At 41.1% G+C, this 25,658-nt stretch overlaps 2 protein-coding genes across 6 annotated transcripts; one reads left to right on the forward strand and one right to left on the reverse strand.

The window, feature by feature from the left end:
• Positions 1-987: 987 nt before the first annotated feature.
• On the forward strand, positions 988-14,486 carry cd9r (CD9 molecule related). 5 transcript variants are annotated; one of them, XM_030058238.1, is made up of 9 exons: positions 988-1,115; positions 1,340-1,426; positions 3,061-3,166; positions 3,387-3,484; positions 7,097-7,171; positions 7,362-7,463; positions 7,765-7,860; positions 10,445-10,528; positions 11,330-14,486. In XM_030058238.1, the coding sequence occupies exons 2-9, from the start codon at positions 1,361-1,363 to the stop codon at positions 11,537-11,539; spliced, it is 837 nt and encodes a 278-aa protein (XP_029914098.1). In that variant the 5' UTR covers positions 988-1,115; positions 1,340-1,360; the 3' UTR covers positions 11,540-14,486. The 5 variants fall into 5 exon arrangements, with proteins under 5 accessions (XP_029914098.1, XP_029914097.1, XP_029914096.1 ...); XM_030058237.1 differs by having other exon boundaries at positions 992-1,108; positions 1,343-1,426; XM_030058236.1 differs by having other exon boundaries at positions 1,002-1,108.
• LOC115363898 (uncharacterized) lies at positions 14,460-25,036 on the reverse strand. Its single transcript, XM_030058235.1, has 14 exons — positions 24,434-25,036; positions 23,641-23,796; positions 23,229-23,347; positions 22,270-22,441; positions 22,003-22,121; positions 19,336-21,340; positions 18,847-18,957; positions 18,301-18,476; positions 17,966-18,060; positions 17,352-17,482; positions 16,401-16,581; positions 15,276-15,438; positions 14,997-15,066; positions 14,460-14,571 (listed from the first exon to the last, which is right to left on the reverse strand). The coding sequence occupies exons 1-14, from the start codon at positions 24,984-24,986 to the stop codon at positions 14,558-14,560; spliced, it is 4,065 nt and encodes a 1,354-aa protein (XP_029914095.1). The 5' UTR covers positions 24,987-25,036; the 3' UTR covers positions 14,460-14,557.
• Positions 25,037-25,658: the final 622 nt, after the last annotated feature.

Genomic DNA, 25,658 nt, shown 5'->3' on the forward strand with positions numbered 1-25,658 from the left:
TTCAGGACAAAACATGGTGTGATGGGGCCTGTTCATGACTAAATGGCACAGTTGCCCTGTGATAAATCACTGTTTCAGCTGCTTCTTTGTTGGTCTGAGGCCTGGACTATCTCTCCTTGTGAGGCTTACTTGGTAATACATCTGTGTGTGTGTGTGTGTGTGTGTGTGTGTGTGTGTGAGAGAGAGAGAGAGAGAGAGAGAGAGAGAGAGAGAGAGCACTGCATCATTTCCTGGCGCTCCTGTTTCCCTTCTTTGTTTTGCGCAACACAAGAAATCCAAAAATTGCCCCTGTTCATTTCATCCTGAATCTGCATGAAAAACCGCCACTGCTTACAGTTCATCTTCTCTTCTCAGGGTGCTTTCCAGAACAAACAATGAAAGCAAAGCAAACAATAAAAACATGAGAATACAACAGGAAAGCAATAAAAAGACAATAAAGTGGGAAAGGAGAAACAGCACTGTAAATAATAACATACACATGAACATAAAAATATAAATAAAGCAAGTGAGGATGAAGCAGGCTTGCAGCAGTACGGTACAATCAATGGGGCTGCGTGTGTTCGTGTGGATCGTTTCACAGCAGCCATTTTGACATGAAAAAGCAGGGTATACACAGGTGTTACCAATGACATTAATTAAGGGTCTGTTCAGTTAAAGTTAAGCAGAGCCCTCTTCTGAACCAGAGTGAACACCACGAGAAGCCTTTACTAATGTCCTAAGTAACACCTGTGTTTACCTGCAATTCATGTCATGACATGGATAGTGTGAAAAAAAATTGTAAAAAACCCAAAAAACAATGCGGTTATTCAAGTCGGATTTACTTTCGTATTCCTTCCTTTCTGAAGTTTCATTTCTCCAATAATACCTCCACCCCCGCATACACCAAGCCCCCCCATCTTCTTATTGGTGTCACCTAGTGTCAATCAAACTCCTAAGCCAATGAAATTACTCATCGGGATAAAAAGGGGTTGGTCATGACGTAAACCTTGACTATCGGGGCTTTTCGGCTGCAACTCATTGTGTTGTCTGTACCGTGTGCCGGAGCTTTGTAGCTGTCGCCGTCTGGGGAAAATTAAAAGAAGACAGTCGTATCTATTTGCCAGTACAGGTAGGAGGTGGGTTTTTATTTCAACTACATTTAGTTTTGTGCAACGCATTGCCGCCGTATCCAAGACAAGGCTGTTGTGTTATTTCTGCTCGACTGACTCAACACTGTAATATGAGGTTGAAATGGCCAGTTTTTCTTTAGGTAATGAACGTTTTCTTCAAAGCCAGTCGTCGGCAATGTGTTAGTTAAACGTGTACATGCCAGAATAATTAGGTACCTTCCTGTGTGCAGCAGATCAAACCGCTGGTCATCATGGGCTTGGACGGATGTGGCCTGGTGTGCAAATATGTCCTGGTCGTTTTCAACATCATCTTTGCGGTGAGTGTTTTTAACAAACACTGTATCATAAAATGTGCATTTAGATGTGGATATTTGGTTTGCCTGAGGTATTTGAAGACCATTCAGTCATGCGGTGGCATCACATCACCCCTCTTCTTGTGACGGTGTAATTTAATAACTTATGTCTGTGGAAGATCACATGTAAAAGAAAAAAAAATTGTCCCAGTAAATCCAAGAAAAAGGTGTTTCAGTGTAGTTCATTTGGCTCTCTAAAACGTCAGGGATGTCACATTGGTGAACTTTGCTGTGCGCAACACATGTGCCGAGGGCCCTAGGCGATGCTCTGATTACAGTTTACACTCGTAGGTTTCGTTTCAGCTCCTGTTACTTGTGTTTCACCCTGATGAGGGCTGGATGCCGATATTGTTTTGCACCTACCGAAACCGGTTTCCTGGTATCAAGACAGATTGTAGTTAACCTTCAGTTTCCTGTCATCATGACTCTTATTTGTGAAAAACAATGATATGGGGCCCTTATATGAAAAGATATTTTGTTTTGTGTCATTACACTGTTTAAATGTCATATTTAATTGAACTTATAAATACATTAAAACACTCTTTTCATGTAATCATTTTTTGGTATCATATCAATTTCTAGTGATTTGTATTAAATTAAAGGGAAATTAAACTTTTACTCATTTTGCGGAGGACCTCATGGAAGCCCCTTGAAGGCCCCTGGAGGTCCCTGGACCGCACTTTGAAAACCACTGGGCTAATACATTCAACAAGATCGAAAATCAGTAATCTCTTATCTGGGTATAATATCCATTGCTTATTGTAGATTTACTAGGTTTTAACCCATTCAATATTTCCCAGTGTTTGTTGTCTTGTTTAGTGTTGCATCTCCTTGGGGTTTTTGCTCTTTGAAAGGAATTCCTCTTGCTAGACATTCAGGGTCTTGTTTCTTATTTACATAGCTGTCTGCCGGTCTATTTACTGCACTTTGTCCTCATATGTAAAATGTTGGCATGCGACGTGTCTGTTCAACTGCATGCCAAGTGGCACGATCTACATCGCATTTTTCTCAGTTCATCTTCAGATTTCACTGCAAACTAGAGTGTCTGCAGGTCGAGTAGAAAGCTTTAAAATGTCTGAAATTCAGTTCTACAAATATTAGGCCATAGAAATCATTAAATAGGCATAAAACTTTAGTTTATTAGGTCTTAATTCCAGCATAACATGGTATGCAATTTCAGTTGTCCATCTGTCTTTTAGTCAGAATTAATCAAGTTCTTTCACAGCAGAGCCAGCAAATCCCACAAATCCTAGAAAATCCTTGTACTTAAATGTTCTATACAAAAAAGTAATGGGTAGGTTAACTGCAGTACCATCAAAGGGGCACTTGTAATACTGAGAAAATCCATAGTTCATCTAGTCAGTAATCTACAATAATCCTACTAATATTTACCTCTGCACTAAACTACATATTTATTACCTACCTATAATACCTTTTTGAACAAGAAGAGGATGATTTGTCCCAAAGTCTTAAAAATCCTTAAAATCAGTCTTAAGAAGGTCGTCTGACTCTGAAATGTGTATACACTCCAGAAACACCACATCTTTGGCTGTGTTACCAAGTACAGAAACAGTGTGGTTTTATTTCCTGTTGTTCAGGTGGTGGGGTTGGCCTTTCTGGGACTTGGCCTGTGGCTGAGATTCAGCAATGATACAAGAGGCATCTTTGAAATTGAGGCCCTCAACTCAAGTGCATTTGTTATTGGTGAGTCCCTCTTTTATACAACATTATCAATCAATACTCTCCAGAGAAAAGATTTCTGTGCTTTCAATATAGACTCAAGACTATTAACACAAGATTCTTCTCTCTCTCTTTCGCTCTCTCCCTCTTTGTGTGTGTGTGTGTGTGTGTGTGTGTGTGTGTGTGTGTGTGTGTGTGTGTGTGTGTGTGTGTGTGTGTGCGTGCGTGCCTCTCCCTCCATCAGGTGTGACAGTGCTGATCACTCTCGGTTCAGTGATGCTACTTGTGGTTGCCTTTGGGGACTACGGCGCCTGCAATGAGAACAGATGTGCTCTTCAAGTGGTGAGAGAAGTTGTTCCTGTAGCACGCTGCAAGAAATCATACACGAGCCATTTAGTCTCATATTACATGTTAAAAAAAAATCTTGTTTTTCTGAAAACATGTGAGAGATTCTCTGACAAAGGGATGAAATGATCCCACTTGTTTTTAGTGTAAAAACAAGTGGGATTAATAAGAATAAATATGTTGAAACCCAATTGGGATTATCCCATCCCGCTGTAAGATTTTTTCACTTGTTTTGAGATAAACACGATCTGAATAAGAGCCTAAATACATACAACCCGTCTTCACCTGCACTTACCAGAGGTATTGCCTACTTGATGATCCTGCTGTGCTCCCATCAGCATCCACATATAACAGATCAGTCAGAGGCTCAAGCATCAATGAGTTGAAAAGATATACTGGTATGTTTGTAAGGCTACGCGATATGTAGCTGTGACTGAAAGGTGCGAGTGGAGCAAGGATAGGGACATAGGTGAATTCAACGCTCCTGGAATGCGGAAACTCAAAAGACTGAAACATGAAACCTGACTGCAAGCAGACAGAGCAAAACACAACTTAGGCACCACTCAAATGATTCAACAATGAAACTATCAAAAATCCTGTCAAAGACAACTCAGGAAATAAGAATTTGCTTAATCCTACATAATCCTGTAATGGTAATGCAACAAATACATAAAAGATGCCGTTACTCTAATGTTCAGCTCTTAATGTGTCAGACATATGGGTACAGATCAGAAGTTGAGATTACACTGCAAAAATGCAAAATCTTACCAAGATTATTTGTCTTATTTCAAGTCAAAAATGTCTTATTTCTAGTCAAAATATCTCATTACACTTAAAATAAGACATGATCACCTCAGAAGTAAATTGTTTTTAGACAATTGTCTCTTGTTTCAAGTGAAAATTCACTTGAAACAAGTGAAAATTTTGCTTGTTTCATTGGCAAAATTTGCCAGTGGAAAAAGTCAAAATTCACTTGAAATAAGTGAAAATTAGCTTGAAACAAGAAACAAATTTTGCCAATGAAACAAGCTAATTTTCACTTGTTTCAAGCAAATTTTCACTTGAAACAAGAGACATTTGTCTAAAAACAAGTTACTTCTGAGGTGATCATGTCTTATTTTAAGTGTAATGAGATATTTTGACTAGTAATAAGACATTTTTGACTTGAAATAAGACAAATAATCTTGGTAAGATCTTGAGTTTTTGCAGTGTACTGTTTCAGTATGACACAGTTATATCAAATCTGACCATGTTGGATGGCTGTGCATATTGTGTCTTGGTAATTTTCCAATGCATTTCTTCTTCCTCACTTGAAAAGCTTTCATACTTTTTTTTTAAAATACTTTTTTCTTTTTAGGTGCCACCACCGAGTGTCTTAAGTCCTTAAAAGGGTGAATGCCTTAGTTCGAAATTATACAAATTCAAGGTCTTAAAAGGTCTTAAATGTTGCATTTAAACAATGCAGATTAAGGATTTTTAGTAGGAATTGAACAGTGTTGCATCATTAAAATGAATCCCTCTGAGTCATACTTCTCTTCTGAGAAATCAAACCAGATTTCCTGTGTATTTTTTTTTTTTTTTACTAATTGGTATTCAGTTGGTGTTTAACTCAATTCAACACAGTAGAAATGCCAGTAATGAGGTTTAAATGCTACTTTGGAAAACCTGCAGACACCAAACTCTTACTTTGTATCCACAAAAATTCGGTCTGCTCAGCAGTATCCACAATCCACTGGTAGAAAAATAATGGCTGTGAGGAGAGGTTGTGGAACGCACAGTGATCATTTTTACTCATAACTGTACCTCTAGTCAGCTGTTTAGATCCACAGCAGTCTGTACCTTTGACTTTATTTGGCACTCAACACACACTTATGCCAATTTTGCATCTCTGCTAGGGAACAAGCTCTATGCTCTCATGTGCACCAAGGAAAAGTCTAGTATGTGATGAGAAACAATCAGTGGGCATAGGAATCTTAAGAAATGGGCTTAAAATTGTTGCACAATGAAATGACTAATGTTGTTAGATTGCCTGTGGATGTTCTCAGCACCCATTTAAAATATATCCTTTATATATATATATATCCTTCATTCTTTCCTTCCTGTTTCTTAGTTTAATTGTAATTTCCTGCTACAACTCTAAACCCTCAAGGGGCTGGAGATAGTTTCGGCTCAGTTGTTGTGTGGTAAGGTCCAGAGTCATTACTTTAGAGTTACGTAGCATGGAGACCCAAGGTGGAGAAAGCGAGTAACAGGATATGACACTGCTGTGGTGAAAGATTTTTGTGAAGTGTAATAACTGTAGTTGGCCTCAACTTTCAGAATCCCTTTCACCACCCATCCTGTGCCACACACCATGCAGGTGAATTCAAGTTAGCGCGCTGAATTGTCCCGTTCAAAATCATGGACTAAAACAGCACTTGATCTGCAGAAATCTAACGTCGTCCAAAGCATTTTGCTCAGTAACACATAGCAACTCCTGCACACCTCATTCCACCTGACTGTGGAGGTGGAACTGCATAGAAAAAGGAAAAATGATCAACACACACTATAAACAGCCACTCATATGCTAACAACTCTTGTGTTATACTGGAATAATAATTTTAGCTTTTGACCTGTCCGTATGTACCTGACACACTAAGAGCATAACTTAAGATTAATTGCATCTTCTGCAGATCTCTTGCATTATAGGGTTAGTGTTGCTGGGAGTGCTTCATATTTAGTTGACTTATTTACAAGCACCACAGTAACCTTGCGTATACTCTCTGAGAACTGTGGGCCAACACGTGCAGTTGTCCTTGTCTTCTAGATAGCACTGACCTGCTAGCCTCGAAGAAATAATTGATTCCGGGCTCATATTTTTCTTAGTGTCCACAGTATACACCTCTTTTCACTTCCTTTTCTTGGCTCCCAACCTGCAGAAGGAATAAACTGTGAAACTGCCATTTGCCTCTCCTTAGTTTTCCTCCACATGACTGAGCTTAGAGATGACCTCAAAACATCCATCACCTGCCCATTAGCAAATCCCATTATTTTTTTTTGCACAACTAGACAGCCAGGTGAATATGAGATGGTTTCAGGCAGCCCCAGGCACTAACAAAGGGAATAAAATCTTAGCCATTATGACCCATAGTCATGTTCCAAGAAACAGCCTTCACCCACTCCCCCAATTCATGATTTATGAGGTGTATCATCCTGAGCATGTCAGAAAATTTCTCTCTGTGTGCCGTTAATTATTGCACTATGAGTCAAAGGTAGTTTTAGCCGTTAAATGCTTCAGTGGACTGTGAAGTGAATAGATTACATTTCCCCGGTAACTGCATTTCAGAATGAACTTTGCCTCCAACATTTCTCAGAGCTAAATGCTCAAGGCTTTAAAATCTAAAATGTCACAATGTGTGGAATGTTTTTTATCAAGTGAATTGAATATTTAAGATGTCATCCTACAGGATAAAGAAAACAGCACAAATTGTTGCATCATCAGAGGTTTAGATGGTGTTTGTGCGAAACGGCGCTCGAGTGTTAAATGTTAACTTGTTGCTGTGAGTTGTTCAGATGTTTTACCTATTTGATTTGTATGTCTTTCTTGGTATGCCTACCTTTTCTTTACAGTTCTCTGGTCTCCTGGCGTTTCTGGCTTCAGCTGAAATTGTAGTTGGAGTGCTGGCCTACTCCAACAGTGATGAGGTAAGATAACATGGAAAAGAGGAAGGTGGGAAGCCTCAGAGCAAATCGGAAGAATTATTAAAAAAAAACAAAAAAACACAGAAGCATCAGAAGACTGTACTCCAGTCATTTATGAAAAGTTGTTATATGAAATGGACAAAAAAAAAAAATCAGATTTGTCTATCTAATCTAATCTAATTTCACTGTTTAGGTCGGGCAACACTTTGCAGAGTTCTACACCAGTATGTACGCTCTGTACATCAAAAATGGAGACCCAGTCATCGCCATCACTCTCACGTTCATCCACGATAGGGTAAACACAACCTCTGATCATCACCTTCTACTTTCATGAAATGCACAATTTTACTTTAAACAGTTACAATTATACTGAATAGAGAATATTGTCTATTCATAAAATGGTAAGAGGTGGGAACATTATCAACAAATAGCAATGTGAAATGAACAGGAAAAAATACTGCTTATTATTGTGATATTTGTATCAAGTGAACTCTGCTTCTAGACTATTTACATACAGTTTATTATTGTCATAATGTGACATTTCAAATTCAATTATTGATTATCAATTATTAATCCCTATTCTTTCTGTTCTATAGCTCCACTGCTGTGGAGTGACTGGTGTGGTGGTGTTGGAGATTGCTAAGAAGACTTGCCCCAAGCCAGATGGCATCCTGGAGCACATTGCCATGCCTGTAAGTAGTCATGCTGATGGTACAATGTAGAAGGTAGGGATGTCCCGATCACGTTTTTTTGCCCCCGAGTCCGAGTCCGAGTCATTTGATTTTGAGTATCTGCCGATACCGAGTCCCGATCCGATACTTCTATAAAACCAGGAAATGATATGTTATTAATGATTGCCAAGAAACAACCGCGGTTCCAGATAGGTCAATATGGAAATGAAATGCACTCTTTGAGACAAATGAAGAAGCTAGTATAACAATTTAAGTGTTTAACAAACTGCATTTTGATAAAAGGCAGTTAATTGGCAAACGCAGATATTGATTAACCGATTTATTTGGACATTAGATTAACATTTTATAATTTAATTATTTTTAATTATTTTCTCAAATGTCTCCACACACAAACATAAATGGCAAGATCTAAGATACTGACAAAATATGTACAAACACAAACAGTAGCAGGAAATAAAATAAAGTACAGAAATTAATACAAAAACCAAGCGGTTGGAAACTAGTATACAGCTGATAGCTTACTGCGCGGGGGGGCTGGGTGCTTGTGTGTGAAAAGCGAAGCGAACAGCAAGTGGAACGAAGGAGAGATGGGAAGGCAGCCAGCGCACGGCATAGCAGCATAAAAACGAACACAATAATTACACAAATCCGTCTCTGATTAACGTTAGGGGGTTTAGTCACTTGGGGGAGTTTGGAAAGTCGCTAAGTTGTCATTGTATCAGCAAGTAGAACGAGGGAGAGATGGGCGGCCAGCGCACGGCATATCGGCACAAAAACAAACACAACAAACGTTACATAATTAAGTTTCTGACTAACGTTAGGTTATTAAGTCACTTGGGGATATTTTGGAAAGTCGCTATGTTGTCATTGTATCACTGGTATTTGCGAGCGCTTGTGTTTTTCGCGCTAGGCGATTCATACATTCCCCCTCTAGTGATGGGTCGGTCGCGAACGAACTGGCTCTAAGAGCCGGCTCTTTGAAGTGAACGACGGGAGCCGGCTCCTGATTGGGAGCCGTTTTTTTTTTTTTTGGGAGCCGATTGGTTATTTTTTCTGCGAAAGCCGCATGTGATTGGTCAAGATGTGGGTGCCATCTGTCTGCGCTGAGCAGCTTCACCCCGGACCGGCAGTTACACACACACACAGCACACACACACAGCACACACGAACAGGAGGGAGGGAGACGAAAGAGAAAGAGCAAGGGGCCACAAGGAGAGACAACACGAACGCGCTGGAAAGGTGGAGTTAAGAAAATGAGTGACAGCAGGAAAAGGAGTATAATCTGGACCCATTTCAATTTTATTGACAATAGAAAGGCAGAGTGTAGAGTCTGCAAGAAAAAATCTCTTATCGAGCCGGCTCTACAAACAACCTGCACAAGCACATGGCAACTGTCCACCCCCACCCTAAAAACACAAGCAGTTGATCCTGATATTAATGAAGATGCCAGTGTGTCTACTGCAACTGTTGTTGCTGCTGCTGCAGTGTGTACAGCAATTCAATTCAACTGTAAATAGCCTAGTTAAAAGTTTGTTTTTGTATTTTATAATATATTTTTTGTAGCACTATGTAGAGTGAATAAATAAAGGCATATTTATATAATAAACATATATAAATAAATAAATAAATAAAAACATAACACATGTTTTTTTTTTTTTTTTTTTTTTTTTTTTTTTACATTAGTAATTCATTTTGTGCATAATTTTACATTATTGTTGGTAATAAATTAATTTAAGCGACAAAAAAATCTGAAGAGCCGCTTGGGAGCCAAAAGAACCGGCTCTTTTTAGTGAGCCGAGCCAAAAGAGCCGGTTCTCTAAAAAGAGCCGGAATTCCCATCACTATCCCCCTCCGCCTAGCCTACAGCGGATATGTCGCGGCTGAAAGCCATCCTCTCAGCATGCACGCACAAACTATTCGCTGCAGTGATTGGTTAATTCCGTTGTCAGTATTTCATGACGTATGGCCCAGTGCCCGCCTAACTCCCTCCGGACAATCCAAGCTAGCATCAACAACAGATTCCTAAAGGAGCCGCAGATTGAATATGTCGATGTGCGTTTTTTCCCCTTTCCGCGTTCATTTGATCTAGGCGGTCGGTGAAAACGTCTAGGCGGTGCGCCTAAGAAATTATAAGGCAGGGAAAACCCTGACAATAAATATACATATGTATATATATTATTTATCCGATACCTGATCGGGACATAACGTCCGAGTCCCGATCGAGTCTTCAGTCATGTGATCGGCCCCGATTTCCGATCACACGATCGGATCGGGACAACCCTAGTAGAAGGTTTAAGTATATTTAAAATAACTGATATTACCTGTATTCAGTGAGTCAGGGTATGGTCCTGATTCAAGCCAGAACAACCTATGTTTCAAACTAAGAATAAATCAAGACATGAAAGCCCGTTGAGTGCTGCTAGATCAATGATCCTACATGTTGCCGCTTTGTGAATGCAGGCCAAGATGAAATGGAGCTTCTATATCTTGTAGACATTTGGTTAGCTACATAATGGAGCTGTCCTATATTTCCCTGTGTCCCTGGGCCCTTACAATTTCTCTTCCTGTCTTGGCCTCCTTATAGAATTGCCCCGGAGTCATTGCAAATGTCTTTGACAGAAAAGCACCACTGGTGATGGGCGTCTTCATTGGAACCGGAGCTCTTTTGGTAGGCAAATGTATTGCACACTACAGTAGACTATTGTACACACACAAGCAGTGTCTGAAATCGCCAATGGCCGGTAAACAAATTACCCTGCATTATTTTTCATTGGACAAAATAATTGATATATATTTTTTATACAGAAATATGTCAATCACTTGTACCCGTTTCCAGCGCTATCAGGGTCTGTGCATTAATTCAAAGTTTGCTCACATAAACTCCTACAATGGATCAAGATTATAAAGTGCAACAAAATTCAAATAGTCAAATAATGAGGAGCCTGTTTGATACAGAGCCTTTGTTGTGCTCTGCTTTGACTCGCTCAAAGTCACGCAGGATGCACAGTGTCCAGCAGGGAGAGAGTCTGTGAACAGGCAAAGACCAAAGGCTGCACAAGACTGAGGCATTCAGCTGTTGGTGCTCATTTCAGGCCCTGCTGTACTGCACATACTCATTACACCGCATCCAACACAACATGCAACTGCTTCATTAACACCTTATTACAGCCTAAACATGACTCAGGATGCAAATTGATGATGATCGCGGGAAGCAGAACTGGCTTGGGGGTGGGAAAAGTGAGACTGCAATCTTGTAGCAAACAAGACAAACAAATGATAAAATTAATTCCTTTTGTCTTTTCTTTATTCATGTACTGTTGTCGACTGTTTCATGTACTGAGTCATAATGATATGCTCTACCTCCCCCTGTCTCTTTTAATCCTACACTCTTCTTCCCCTTGCGTTTGAAACTCCTTATTTACTCCTCCCTTCTTTTGTCTGTGTTTCCACCTGTAATGTTTCTCTACAGTTAATAGCTCTGATTTGCAGTGCAACCCTCAGTAAAAAGATTCGTCTTGCTGCCGCTTCACCTGCTCAGTACATCATCCTGGCTTCCTCCCCTTCTTCCAACCTGTACCCTCAGCATGGCCTGGTCTCCCCCTCCCAGCTGCCCCCTGACCAAGACCCAGTGGTGTTCACTCCCCTCACCGCAGCTAATATCCCCGTGGCTGTGGCTTAGTCTGCTCCCACACTTCATTTTTCACAATCACTGTCATGCTGTCATGATTCCATTCCACAATCTCCTGGCATTTAAGGAATCATCTTTTTTTTTTTAATTCTTTCTCTTCACTGATTAACATATTCATGTCAATGCAGAGTGTCCTCTGCTCCATTTAAAGTAAAAATCCACCCTTAACTGCTTATCTACTGTTAATTAGCAGCTACCATGGACTTTATCATTCTATAATTATTTTTCGGTGATGTATTCTCTCATTCCCGTTGGCCAAATATAAATGACATGTCACATGACAAGATTTTTGCAGCACAGCTACAATGAAATCTGATCAACTTATTTTTTTTTTTTAATTTATCTGAAATATCAACAGTAAATGTCGATTTCTCAGAATTGTGATTCTGATTCCAAAACAAAATGTCCTCCTCTCATCATCGGTAGCAGACATCCATGTTTTAAGATGGAGTTGTAAATGAATTGTACCAAATGGCCTCCACTTTCCCTCACTCCCATCTCCCCTCTACTCTCCCCTGAGCTACTTCAGGTAGGAGATGAGCGGTAAAGAGGGAAGCGAGAGAAGGAAAGTAGGAGTAATAAAACGCTTTGGGATGCAGCCAGGGAGAATATCATAGTACCTCCTTGGAGAAATTTGCTGGCAGTTGTAATAGACCATAATGCATAGCAGCCACAAGCTTGCATCTTTACGGATCTGACGTTGGCGTGTGAAATACAACACCCTACATTTTTTCTGTAATTGGAGCTGCCTGGTTCACTACAGAATTCTGACTCATTTTTTCTTAACTAGAAGAATTCACTCTACACATCTATATTTATTTCACAATTCTGACACTCTATAGACCAAACAACTTATTGATTAATCGAAAAAATAATCAACAAATTAATCCATAATGAACATAATCGTTAGTTGCAGCTCTAGAACTAATTCTAGGAAACAAAGGATATCATTATCGAAGCAGGTTAAGGGGAAGTGACTACACCATAAAAGGAAACTTGAGCATTTCATCACAAAATATACCAAACTACAGAAACAGAGCATGCAAAGGTGGATTTTTTTCTTTTAATGTCCGATTCCTCACAGAATATTCTTGTTCACTCTCATGTGGCTGTGTGTGGTAGCATTGACAGTAGCAGCAGGGGAGTGCACCTTCACCTTCACCTTCCATTTCTTTTTCTTCTCTCTCACATCACACTTTGTGGCTGGTTTAATCCCGTAGGTGATAGAAGGTGGTGCACTTGGATCACATCATGGCTCTTTGTCCCATCCCTATTTTCTGCTTAACTCTTGCTTTGCTTGCCTTCCTCCCTCTGTGTCTGCATGATAGATTACTGCCCTGGTATGCACGGTGATCCTCCTGAAACAGCTCAAGAAAGTGCAGCAGGCCATCACTGCATACTACACCACAGTGTACTAAGAAGGGAATCCTGTTTTCGTCCCTGCTCCCCCTGTTCTCCATCAACAGTGACCATCGCTGGAATTCTAGTTAAGCCAGCATGAGTGTTTACAGGTGTTCTTCTGTATGCAAACTACTGATTGTGCTTGTTTTTAAAAGGTATTATTTGATCCTAAAAGCCTTATGTTTTGTAAAAAAAAAAAAAAAAAAAAAGTATATCTATTGTGAAAAAGTTGTTCTTGTTTCTTCCATTGAGGTCCAAATATTTGTCTCTTTCAGAGATGTCCGTGTCCCCCCCAATTATGCTGCTCATAATTAGCTGTTATTCATCTTGCTACGAAACTGCCACAACCAGGCAGCATTTGGGTACTGGCTTGACAAACCGTTATATCATTACGGACATGCTATTAGTGCTGCGAGGGTGACAGCAGCTCCATCCATTTCATGACAAATCTCACAAGGGAAGAAAATGGCAGACTTCCTCTTAATGAGGCCTCCATCACGGCGAGTGTGGATATTGTCGATTTTCCAGTTATCTTAGTATCTTAATGTATTGTCATCATTACAGCATCTTAAGCTTAAGTTTAGTGCTTAGTCTGTTGAATGCTATTTGCACGCACACATGCAAAGGGACCCTTTCTCTAATCACATGATTGATGTCTACTGTTTACAGTCATTCATAAACTTTGCGATTAGGTCAAATTAGTTTTTACAGGCTGAAATGGGGGACATCTCACATTATTAGTGGTTTCATCCCAAATTACCATGTACACACCTCCTATCTCACCAGTTATTATCTTGTCAGCATTAACAATGCCATGCTGTTACTCATGTTCCTGTTCAGAAGACCATGTTCTATCATATTAGCTTGTTTTTATTCATTGATTTATAAAAACTCCTTTCCTTACTACATATGTTTGACAGTTTGATGGTACATGATTAAGTTATATATACCATGTCTTGCACTCGTATCTACCAGTATTTGGAAACACTGAGTTTTGGTGTTATTTACATTTACTGTAAACTGGCTGTTTATTGGAATTGCATGTCCAGTGTAAGTGAGTCACAGCTAGGCCACATATACTCACCACAAAATAAAGTCGAGAGCCTCTTATTCTTAAAATAATACTCTGCAAAGTGAAGGAGTTAGGATTGAGGCTTTTGAACACTGATTGTGTAAACACTTGACCTGAAGTGCTTTACAGCTGTGAGGCATGAGTACTGCTCTCCTGTGAAAGCCAGTTTAATACTGAGAGAACTGCTAGCCATTAATGTACACTATAGTATAGTTCAACCTCTTTCCTCAGGTTCTTGTTTTGTAGCCTAAGAAAGAAAGCTTCAGCAGTGACCAAATAAGAGAACCTAACAAGTGTCTTGTTGGGTGGGAAGTGCCTGAGAGATCCTTTTTATTTTGCCTTTTATTGATTGCTTGTCCTGATTTGATGCCTACTAACTCTGTACTACTGACTGTAGCATTCCGCTGATTTGAACTTTATTGTTAAAGAAATAAATATCACGAAGCTTTTTGCGTTCTTCACCAAGATCTGTGTCTTTATTTTCACAAAATGAACAAGGTCAGTTGTGTAAGAATGTGTATTTAATTTCTCATACATCACTCTTGGGGACCTAGAAGGGAAAAAAGAAGTAAATATAATGAATAAAATATAAGATTAAGAACCTCCGTGTACCATGTTGAAATGATCAGGCCTTTGATACTCATTCAAGATTTAGGACTGATTTGTCTCAAAGATCCAAACTGACAAATTAGTTCATTTCTTACAGCTACATTTTTCCACCCATTTGATCCTCCTGTAGTGTAATATCTTTCATACTTGTGTTAAAAGCTTTAAAGATGTTGCTTGAACACAATCAGTTTGAGATATCCTTAACCTTTTTGCCCACATTGAACTTTTCAAAAAAAAAATTCTCAAATTCTGCTTTTACTGTTGGCACCTTTTTTTTCCGTGACTTTCGACTTTTACATTAATGCCCGAGTACAAACACTAACACTCCTCAGTTTATATGAAGTGTTTCTACAGTGTTGAACTTACTGCTGATGCAGCCCACAGTGCAGTCGCCGTCTGCTGCAGAGCACACCTCTGTCGAGCACATGAAGTACATCTGAGGGGAGACAGGTGACAAAAGGAGAAACAGGTTTGGATGGCTACCATAATCCTATTGGAACTTGGCCTCTGCCTCTAGGATTAATGCTTTTATGCTTCAGAGTTGACTTTACACCAGCCTAAACTTGAAAGCCCTGCATTAGAAGTCACTTCAAAGACATAAGCAGTCCTTCATTTGAATGAGCTTGTTTGCTGAGTGGGAGGTACCTCTGGGTCCTCCAGGTGAGAATATCCACCATGTGACTGGCGGGAGGGACTTTGTGTGGGTAGAGACAGGAAGCTGGTGATGGCGAGCCTCCGTATGTGGTGGGGGTGGGAGGGTGATGGGGGCGGGGGGAGAAGCAGCTGGGAGTCACCGTGTTTAGGACAGCTGCAAAACACACAGATCAAATTTAGGAATATTACAATTGAGGGTTTCTCAAAAGGACTTTGAGGATAACAAAAAGCCTTTGTGTACCTCTCCAATAGCTGCTAAGACATGATTTAAACACAGCGAGAATAAAAGATAATACATAAGTAAAAAAATAAGTGAAATAAGTGCTAATATCCCACCGCATCCTGAAGATCACTGAAGCTGCGTGTAAATACAATGTGCCATGGTAAGATAAGAGTTAATAGTCAATAGCCTGATATAATGCAATAAAAATGAACAATGCAAAATACAAATTTCTCAAACAGGCATAAGGCACTCTCTTCCCGTTGATCCATCAATTAGCAATCTAATTGGGGATAAATGAGTCCCGGTTCTTATAAAAAATAAATGAGTCAAAGCTTTCAGTTCTTTATAGTGACACCCAGAGCGAATGAGCACAACGTCACCAAGAAACCAAGAATGTCACTGTACTGTACTCAGCCCAGATTTTAGTTAATCCAGTCTGGCTCATCCCAACGCCTTTACTGCTTGTTTGTGCCAACCTCTGGAGGCTGTGTGTAACCCGTAAAGTCAATGAAACTTTTTGAGAGTCTCCTGCCTTCTTCATTTTTTGCATTCCCTGTTGAAATGGATTGTTGGGGTGGGACACACTGCAGTGAGGCATCTTTTAAAAATGTAAAACAATGGGAGAGCAGTTAGGGAGAGAGTGGCAGTTTTATTTGATTTGACTGATCAAAATATGGTAGTGCTATTGACTGAAATTTTTATTCACACCTACTGGTCCAGCATGAAGTCACCATTAAAAATATACTGTCTAGGATATAGAGATAACAGGTTTCAGATATTAAAAAACAGCATTTAAAATGTTTAATGTTTTTACATGTAAGATTAATCAACAACTTAATAAACACTTTACCACAAACATATGCCATTACTTTCACCTCTCTGGTATGACTCACCCATCATATATGAGCATCCAGCTGGCGTAAGGAGTGTAAGTGTAGACCAGGCAGTAGTGGACCAGCAGCACCAGGTCAGGCTCTGGGTGGTTCAGCAGGCCCACCTCCAGGTACACCGGTCTGCCTTTTACAAGACTGAGGGGCAGGTGAGCCTCAGGGTGGTAGCTGGTGAAGGACTCATCTGTAGGAGAACAGGGTGGCATCTTAACATTAAGAAGATGTTGAACCAGGTCAGAAACAATTTACACTGCAAAAGTTCAACAGACAGTCATAAAGATGGACTTATTCCAAGGTTTTGTTTAAATTCAGTCGAGAGTTATGAGAAATCTTTAGTAATAGACTTAAAAATGTTCCACCACACATTCAGTTACATCATCCAAGTAACTATGCAAATAGGGACAGGGACAGGGCTGTCAAACTCCAGATGAGTTTTTTCTCCCTCCTCTTTAAAAAAATGATCAATTTGCAGAGGTTAAAAAAATGACGAGGTAAATCATTCAACTATGATCAAACAAATTTTAAGATCATGTCACTCAAGATCTGACTGGATTACTTCTAAAGTGATTCTCTAATTTAGCAGGCACTGGTAAGCCCACATAAATAGGACTAGTGGTTAAGTATCTGAATGGAAAATCCAATAAAGTAGAATGAATCATCGGGGCACTGAATGTGATAGCGTCAGGTTTACAAAAACAAATTTTATAGCCTGATATTCTTGTTTGGTGCATTGTTTACTATGCTCTGATGACAGCCTGAGGCTAAAGGCTCAGGAGTTATTAAAGTGCAGTGTATTGCATAGCAGGGTTTGCGGAGTTTCTCTTCTATATTTAGGTTAGGTCTATTTCCTCCTTTTTCACAGGAGTGCAGACATACTTACCAATTGCCTGAAATCCTAAGATTTGGATTATTTAATTGCTGGCACTGATGACCGAGGAGATGATGATTTCTCACCTGTAGCGATTCTCAGCTGGACAGTAACAGTGGCTGGTGTAGACTGAACCGGCGGAGACGGAGATGGATCCATCACCTGTAACTTCACTTTACCTGGAGAACCTGGGGAAGTCTTGCATTCCACCAGTAATCTAAGGGTAGACACAGTCAACTAGCTCAATAGTGATCATTCTATCGTCACATGGGATCATTGTCGCTGATGGCTGAAAACCTCAACTCCGATTTTGGTTGTTTTCATGTTTTAACTTTAAGCTGAACGATGGGTTGAAACAAATCCCCAGATTTATGAATACTCAATGCCAATTCAGCAAACTCAAAAATGTATGGTCAAGTTAATTTGCGAGATAATGAAATAAAGCTGTTTTTCTTTCATTCTGAGAAAACTGATATTTGAATGACAAAACAGTAGTGATCTTACGGAGTCGGTGACATTGTTTCAACACACAGTTTGCAGCCAAGAGAAAAAAAATGCAAAAGACTTCATTGCCCCAAACTGCACTGAGCATGTCTGACAGCATTAACAGCTGCAAACATGGATAGAGAATGAAGGTAAGCAAAAGAAATATACTAGAATCTGTTGTAATGCATTTACAAGATAAAGGATAACATTATACCTGACAGGAAAGCCCTCCTGCATGGAACTGTGTTCTTGCTGAAGAGGCTGGCTACCATGGATGTCCAACAGGTGAACCACTGTCTGCCCAGCCATCTAACAATGACAAGATTAGACAACATCTTCACTACTGCAAGAGTTTTAATAAACAATGTTCAACTGCATCTCAAGAGTGTGGAATTCAGCCAAGTTCAAACTAAAGCTGCAGCGACGTCATCATTCCTTCCAGCCATGTTACACTCTAATGGCCCTCACAAGCTGCACTATATTGTAGTACACACGTGATAAAACGATGCAACAAACTTAGATGGAATTGCATGGAGGAGCATGCCTTACATGTGTGTGTACTCCACAGCCTTCCAGGGGCACAGTGTAAAGGTCAGGGTTGGAGGTCAGCCTCTGTGGTGTACAGGACACATTACTGACCTCAGAGAGCAGGGCTGGGGGGCCTACTGTGGGCTCCACCACAGAGTCAGGGACCGCAAAGACAAAGTGTTGCCCCGCTGTACACTCTGTAGGTTCACAAGCACACACACAGACACACAACTGTCATTCCTTCGCAATGTGGCTTTGACCTTGGACACAGTGGAACAGATACCCTGATATCTCTGCCCTCCCCTGAGAAATGCCACTCTGTTTCAAAACACAGCAGCTGCATGGAGAATGCCATTTTTTCCTTCTTTTTTTCACTTGAACAAATGCACTCTTAACCAACACCATAACACTTAATAGTAAGCAAAGGTTATCTCCACAGCATGTTTGTGAAAACTGTGGCTTAGGCGGAGCCTCTAAGCCTGAGGGCTCATCAATCACCTAATTTTCTTTATATTAAACTCACTGTTGCAAACACGTGTTGACAAGATTGGTTTGGGAGAGTCTCACCATTCACCGGGTAAGAACAGCAGCTCAATAAGCTGCTGCAGTCAACATTTGACACAGGACCAAGACCACAGGGTGAGGCAGAGGGTGTGTGTGATATGGCCTGGAGGTGATCTGGGGAATGTAGAAAAAGAAAATGGGACAGAGAGAACAGAGCTCAATATACTTGATATAGTTGTATCCAGTACAATGCAACATAACTGAAAACTAAACACACACTAACACACACAGTAAAGGCAACTGAGTACAACCAATAATACCAGACCCTCATCCTGGCTATAAAACAACATTCTGCCCTCTTGTGGTGATTTGTCATGTAGACAGCAACACTGCAGCCAAAAACAGTCAGTGTTTTGTCACAATATTGTTAACTCACTCAGAGTGGCGAAACTGACAAGAACCAGAGTTCAAACATGCAAATAAAATAATGATAGACTGAACAAGTTCGATGTCAAAAGCTAAAAGAAAAGAAGTTCTACAGTTGCTGTGTACCTCTCATTTCATTATCTGGCCTCTCTTCTGCTTCTTCACCGTTTGTCAGTTGAACTTGATCATATGGATGTTGCTGAGAGATGTGGTGGGATGAGGGCATCTGAACAGGGTTGTGATGTAGCTGAGGCATGCTGGGATATGCCTCCTCTGCTGCATGTTCAAAGGAATCGGTTCTTATGTAAGTAGACTCCGAAGACAGCCGAGATTCTGATTTTGATCCCTTCTCAGACTGCATGCTACCTGCAGACGGTGGTTCCTGGTTGTCAATGGACGCTGCAGGCTGGAAGTAGTATTGGTAATAATTGTAGTAAGGATGGAAAGGGCCATTTTGGAGATTATATAGTGATTCTGTGGGTGACGTAGTGGTTTGAGGTCTGTGACTGGGAATAGGGGTAGGGTGTGAGAAATAGGCCGGATGCTGTGGTGATTCTACAGTTGGAGAGGCAGAAGCTTGAAGAGAAGGTTCCAGAGCTTTTCTGGATGAAGAAGCATCATCATCAGTGCTAGGTAATCTCTCAAGTCCATAGTACATATAATAGTATGGGTGGTAGTAGTGTGGATAAAGAGGACGATTATAGATGGCTGATGGTGTAGGGGAGGAGGGTTGTTTTGGAGGAGGAAGTGTAATTGGGTTTGGTTCATGTTGCTGGTTGCTCTGTGGTTTTTGGGAAAGGTAGTGAAAGGAGCCAAAATTCAGTGGGAGGGGAGGTTGGGCTCCATGAACTACAGGTGCAGAGAGTTTCTTATCCTCTACCAATGTTTTCACATTTTCATCCTTAGTCAAAAGTACATTTGGTTGTAGCTGTGGTTTACCTGGACCGTCAGGTGCAGATGGTCCAAATGTGTCTTTGTACATATGTTTAGGCAGATCTTGCAATCCAGGATGATTTGGGTTTGGCTGACCTGGATAAGGATGGAAGCTATATCTATAGTGGAATGGAAGTTGCGGTAAACCAGGAAGGGGGTGAGCAGAAGTGCCAGGCTCCATGGTTTGAGGACCACTGGGCAAACTTGTAGTGGTAGCAGTGGTATGATCGTGAAGGGACAACCTTTTGGCCTCCTCAGCAAAGATTTGTGGGAGGTGGTAGAAGTAGTGGTACGGATAGGGCTGTGGATTATAGGGTACATGAGGTGCAGGGTCTCTGTGGTGCAATTCAGGACTTGTGACTGGAAGGGTGGAAGGATGAGAGGTAGCCTGGGCCAAGTTAGCATTTCCAGAAACCTTTGGCTGGTGGATATAGTATGGCTGGAAATCTGGAAATCCAGGTTTACGAGAAGCAGGGTCCGGCTGTTCTGCAGGATAGCTTTCAGAGGTTACAACCTTGGGACCTGGATCTGGGTCTTGAGATGGGTCAGGCAAAGGGATTTTGGGATGATGGTAGTAGTGGTAAAATGGATTAAAGGCGTGACTTGGGGGCTGAGAAGGCGATTTGGTTTGAGCTGGAAAGTCTGTAGCAGATGAGGGAGAACGGGAAGCGATGCGGCTTACTAAATGACTTGAAATAGAAGATGTTTGCTTTTGTCGCAGATCTGGATATGATGTGTAGGACTCTTCCATTTTATCCATGGATGGCAGAGAGGGACTGTGGACACTGAGGCCCTCGTATGACTCACTAGGAGGCAGGATTTGGTAGGATTGGTAGTCCTGGTAGACTCGCTGAGAGTCAAAGCTGGAACCAACGGACGGAAGGGGCTGACGGCGAGTTGTAGGACTTGGAGGCAAAGATGGAGGAGGAGAAGGGTTATATGCATCATGCGCACCAGGACTAGGATACCTCTGAGGAAATGTAGGATGGGGGTAGTCAAGTGGGGCGAGGTAGAAAGGTGGAGCCCATGGAAAAGGCTGCACAGTTTCTGGAATGGCCTCCCCCCGGCCTCTGGTTGGATGATGGGAACCACTGACCACAGACTGATGGGTTTGTGGCAACTCTTCAAGGGGAGAGACAGGACAGGCCAGTGTGACTACCTTCTTTCCTATCTGAAGAGAAAGTGTGTATTTCTCATTCTGGAAAAGAACAGAGGTTTCTTTGTGAAGCTGGATAAAAAAAAAATGCATAATGTATTATTTAGCTATTGAGTGCCTCTGCAGTACCAGTAGGACACGCAACATCAGAAAACCTGCTACACCTCCATGACTTGAGCTACAGAGTCCTCTGTTTCACAAAAACAGTGAGGCTGCCATAACACCAAAAGGTCTAATTGAAACATCTAGTGAGAAGTCGCCATGCAAAATAATGCAGGAACAAATGTTCCCAAGTTATTTACTTTTTTGGGTTTGAGAGTGAGACTTTTCAGCCTTTGTAGCCTTTTGTGATGCTGTTTGCACCATTTGTGACCAGTTGAAATGGAGGATGGCAGGAGGACTGGGAGTGTCCTAAAACTGTAGCATACTGTCAGTTTTTTAAAATTTCCAATCAGAGTATGGGCTGGACGGTAAGTTTCAAAAGCCAGCATTTTCAGTAGTGTGTGAAGTTCACTGCTAAGTCACTGACACTAATCAAAACCCCTTTCAACATCCCACAGATATATTATGGTAATTTTGTGCTACAGGGCAGTAAAGGCCTTATTTATTTCACCTTTTCCTTCCTGAGAATGCAATTTTAATGATTTATAACAGCATGTAGTGCTTAGACTGGTCTCATCTACAGTAACTTGTATGAAACGCACCTTCACTGTGATGCCACACGTGATGAATGGAGCAGCTATCAGCAGCTCTCCAGCTTGTTTTTGTAAAGTGTAGCCACACTGCTCAGCCAGCAATACCAGGGGGGTCCATTCTCCTCTCACTGCAGCATATCAGAAAAAATTACCACTATATATAAGTCAGAAAAACCATAGAGATAAAGTAACTTATTTTCATGCAACAGACTTAGACTGGTGTTTTCTTATTCTAGAGGACTAGAAGGACCACTGACTTTGAGTGTAGATGTTTACCTTTCACCTTCAGCTCCTCTGAGGCTGACTGTCCCTGCAGTGAGACAGTCAGACCATACGGGGAGCAGCAGAGAGAGGACAGGCCCAAGGTCTGAGGCTGAAACTGGGAGACTGGGCAGGACATCTTCACTGGTGTCCCTCCCCACAGTAGAGGCAACATGTAACTGCCACCCTGAAAAACAAGATGTTTGGACCAAACATTGACATCCATAAAAATCAACTTTTCAAGGACTGAGAAATACAGCTTTATTTGCTCATTGGGTAACCACATACTCAATGTGGCTGGCACTGTTAAAGTAAAATAAAGAGAAAAGCTACAGTTATGAAACTGATATGAAAGAGCTTCTTTGTGTAGCTAACTATTAAAAATACCAATTTGTATAAAATAAAATTAGAAAGGGCTTTTCATAATATACAAGAATAAATAAAGGACTTTCGGATTCAGTGGCTACTCTGTCACATTGAATAGCAGAGCACTGAGTAATTCTTTCCAGAAGTGTGTGACTCATTTGTGACTCAGTTTACTCCAATGAAGCATTGTGCTTAGTGTATTGTACAGTTATCAGTGTATAGATACAGATCTGCAAGAATGCTTGAGTAGGGCTGGAGTAAAAGATACATAAACACTGGTATCCGATACGGAGCCAATACCAAGCTCAACTAGGGCATTTTATCAGACTTTCCACAAATAACAAAATCCAACACCAAGAGTGAGGTTTAGCATGTCAGAAATGAGAAATGTGACCCGGTTTTCCACTGATTAAAGCTGATTGTAGGCTACAACAAAACATTTCCTTCTATTGATCCAAAGTCAGTAATCTTGGGTGTAGCAGATTGGTTCACCATTGGTCTTGGCAAATAAAGCATACATCTTGGAATCAGCAGTAAAAAAAAAAAAAAAAAAATTGTAATCAGCACTGTGGTCTCACTGACTGGAATATCCTCTGTGGTTCCCATACCTCTTGCGTGACATGGCAGGCATCATATGGGGCCACAAGACGCAGGTCTCTCCACGTTGTCTTGACAGAGTAGCCGCACTCAGACGGCAGCTGGGACAGGGGCAGGGATGACGTGTTCACTGAGATACAGAGAGGGACAACAGTACAAAGTCTTTATTTTTCACTCATGGAAAAAAAAAAAACTACTTAAAAAAAAAAATCAATAAAAAATTTACAGAATAAATTATCTGACTCCACATAAATATATCCAGCCTTCATGTCATCCTGGAAACTGGGTTTTGCCATTTCACCACCATCTCCCTTACCTCCTCAAATTCTGAGGATTATTCCTCTATCCGAGACATTAAGTGCACAATGGGGGCTTTGCAAATCACCGACTAAATCTGCAAGCAGGAAGCGTAAAAACCCTCACCTCGGTCCAGCAGGAGCTGTGCAGCTCGTCTCCTCCTGACAGTGAGGGTCATGGCGTCGTCTCCACACTCCACCTCAGGCTCCAGCCTCTGCCAGCTCTCCTCTGGGCTGTGACCTGGCTGACCTTTGACCCTCACCTGGCCACCCTGGGACTGGCCTGGCAAACAAAGCCAAAAAGCCTCAGAATTCACAATGGAGAGGATTTTTTGTGCAGACGTGGTGTTTGAAGGATGGACACTGAGGCACAGAGAGCTAGGGCAAGTGTATAAAAGACTTGAGCAATATATCAATATTATAATGATATTGTGATCTGAGACAAGATATCGTCTGGGATTTTAGATATCACAATATTGGCATATGTTTATATGCCATAAGTTTTGTCTTTTCCTGGTTTAAAAGGCTGCATGACAGTAAAGGGATGCAGTTTTCTGAACTTTTTCAAAACTCTTGTATGGAAATACCTTATGAAAGCACCAGTAGTCATCCCTGTGGTGTCAATATTGAGGTATCCGTCAAAAAATATTGTGATATTTGATTTTGTCCATATGGCCCAGCCCTAGTTTATAACTATTGTATCATGGCAAAATACTGTCAGCTGTAATTCTTGAAGCACATTTGTATTATGTCTGCATCACCTCAAAATATTGCATCATGCTTTGAATGCCCAATAATGAGCTTTGTGTCATTCACCCCATTTATGCCAAAATATAATCCTATATTGTCAGTCATTTCCACCTGCAAACATAATTTATGGAGGGAATTCTGCAACTTGCCATCAGTGTGAGCTGGCTTACCTGAGACAGCTGAATCTGACTGGTAGCCCCCACTGGAGGCGCTCGCCGCCAGTTGGCCTGCGATGTAGAACTTGCCACTGATGACATTTTTAATTTCCCCCTCACTGCAGAATTCATTTCGAAGCTTGAAGGAAGGGTGAGCCCCCTCTTCCTCTTGGGGTTTGTCTCTGCCCCGGGTTGTGAAGCTTTTGTCGCTGGAGGGCTTCATTCTCGGTGTGAATCTGTGCGGATTAGGTCGACCACCAAAACTTTTTGGCTGGGATCCGTCACTGCTGTCCTGATTCTGGAGGTTTTGGGCTTTTCTCGCCACGTCTTGCTTCAGTTCGAGGTGATGCCGTCTCCTGGCTGTCCGGTGGGAAGGATGAATGAGCGGTTTTGTAGTCAAAGCGACCCGGCCCTTGCTATCATTATGGAGATCTGCGGCGTTTGAGGTTGAGTTTGGTTGTGAGGAATTAACAGCAGGTTCACACCAGCCTACTGAAATCAGGGTTATTGTTGTGATGGTGTAAATGAGAAGGACACCGTAACAGTATACTTTTTGTTTCAAATGCATCTCCAGTACGAGTTTCTCTTTGTGCACCAAAACACTGGGACAAAGTGACTAACGGCAGGTAATTTTGTAGACTTCCTGGCAACACACCTGTTCCCGCCCATAAATTAATCTTAATTGACACACTGATCCCAAGATGACACTATTATGTTGCAGTGACCATAACATATGACTGGCAATATAGTGTTGTATTTTGCATATAACATTACACACCTACACAGACACACACATCAAAAGTCGAAGGTGCTCAATATAACATGCACCACGATGATGCAGGGAAAAAAAAATTTTCTCTACTGCCTTGCTGTAATTTGACCCAAAATTACCTCTTTCTGTCCGCTAGAGGGCAGCATTGCATCACAGCAAGCGAGGAATGTGAGGAAACTAAAATCTATCATCACATCTAAAGCAAGCAAATTCATATAGGCTTACACGTACACTGGATGAACAAAATATTACCACTTGCTGTTTACAGTAAGTACACTGATGGGGTGAGTCAGGGTCAAAGCCATTATCCTTTAATTTTCCTTATTAAATCTATACCAATCACAAAGGAGGGGATGTGGACCTAGATAATGAGAAGCAGATGAGTTAGAGAATGATCGCTTTGAGACAATTGACATGTGGTTTGTGGATAAGGGACACAGCTCAGTGTTCGGGAAGATGCCCCTGATA

Source organism: Myripristis murdjan, chromosome 8, assembly GCF_902150065.1.
Source record: "Myripristis murdjan chromosome 8, fMyrMur1.1, whole genome shotgun sequence".
Classification (NCBI taxonomy): domain Eukaryota; kingdom Metazoa; phylum Chordata; class Actinopteri; order Holocentriformes; family Holocentridae; genus Myripristis; species Myripristis murdjan.

Coding starts and splice junctions, on each gene's coding strand:
- cd9r (XM_030058238.1), top strand. CDS start 1,361: ATGGGCTTGGACGGATGTGGCCTGGTGTGCAAATATGTCCTGGTCGTT. Junction 7,464..7,764: donor TCACGTTCATCCACGATAGG/GTAAACACAACC, acceptor TCTGTTCTATAG/CTCCACTGCTGTGGAGTGAC. Junction 10,529..11,329: donor TTGGAACCGGAGCTCTTTTG/GTAGGCAAATGT, acceptor GTTTCTCTACAG/TTAATAGCTCTGATTTGCAG.
- LOC115363898 (XM_030058235.1), bottom strand. CDS start 24,986: ATGCATTTGAAACAAAAAGTATACTGTTACGGTGTCCTTCTCATTTAC. Junction 22,442..23,228: donor CCTGCCATGTCACGCAAGAG/GTATGGGAACCA, acceptor CTTGTTTTTCAG/GGTGGCAGTTACATGTTGCC. Junction 17,483..17,965: donor CAGGAGGGCTTTCCTGTCAG/GTATAATGTTAT, acceptor GTCTACCCTTAG/ATTACTGGTGGAATGCAAGA.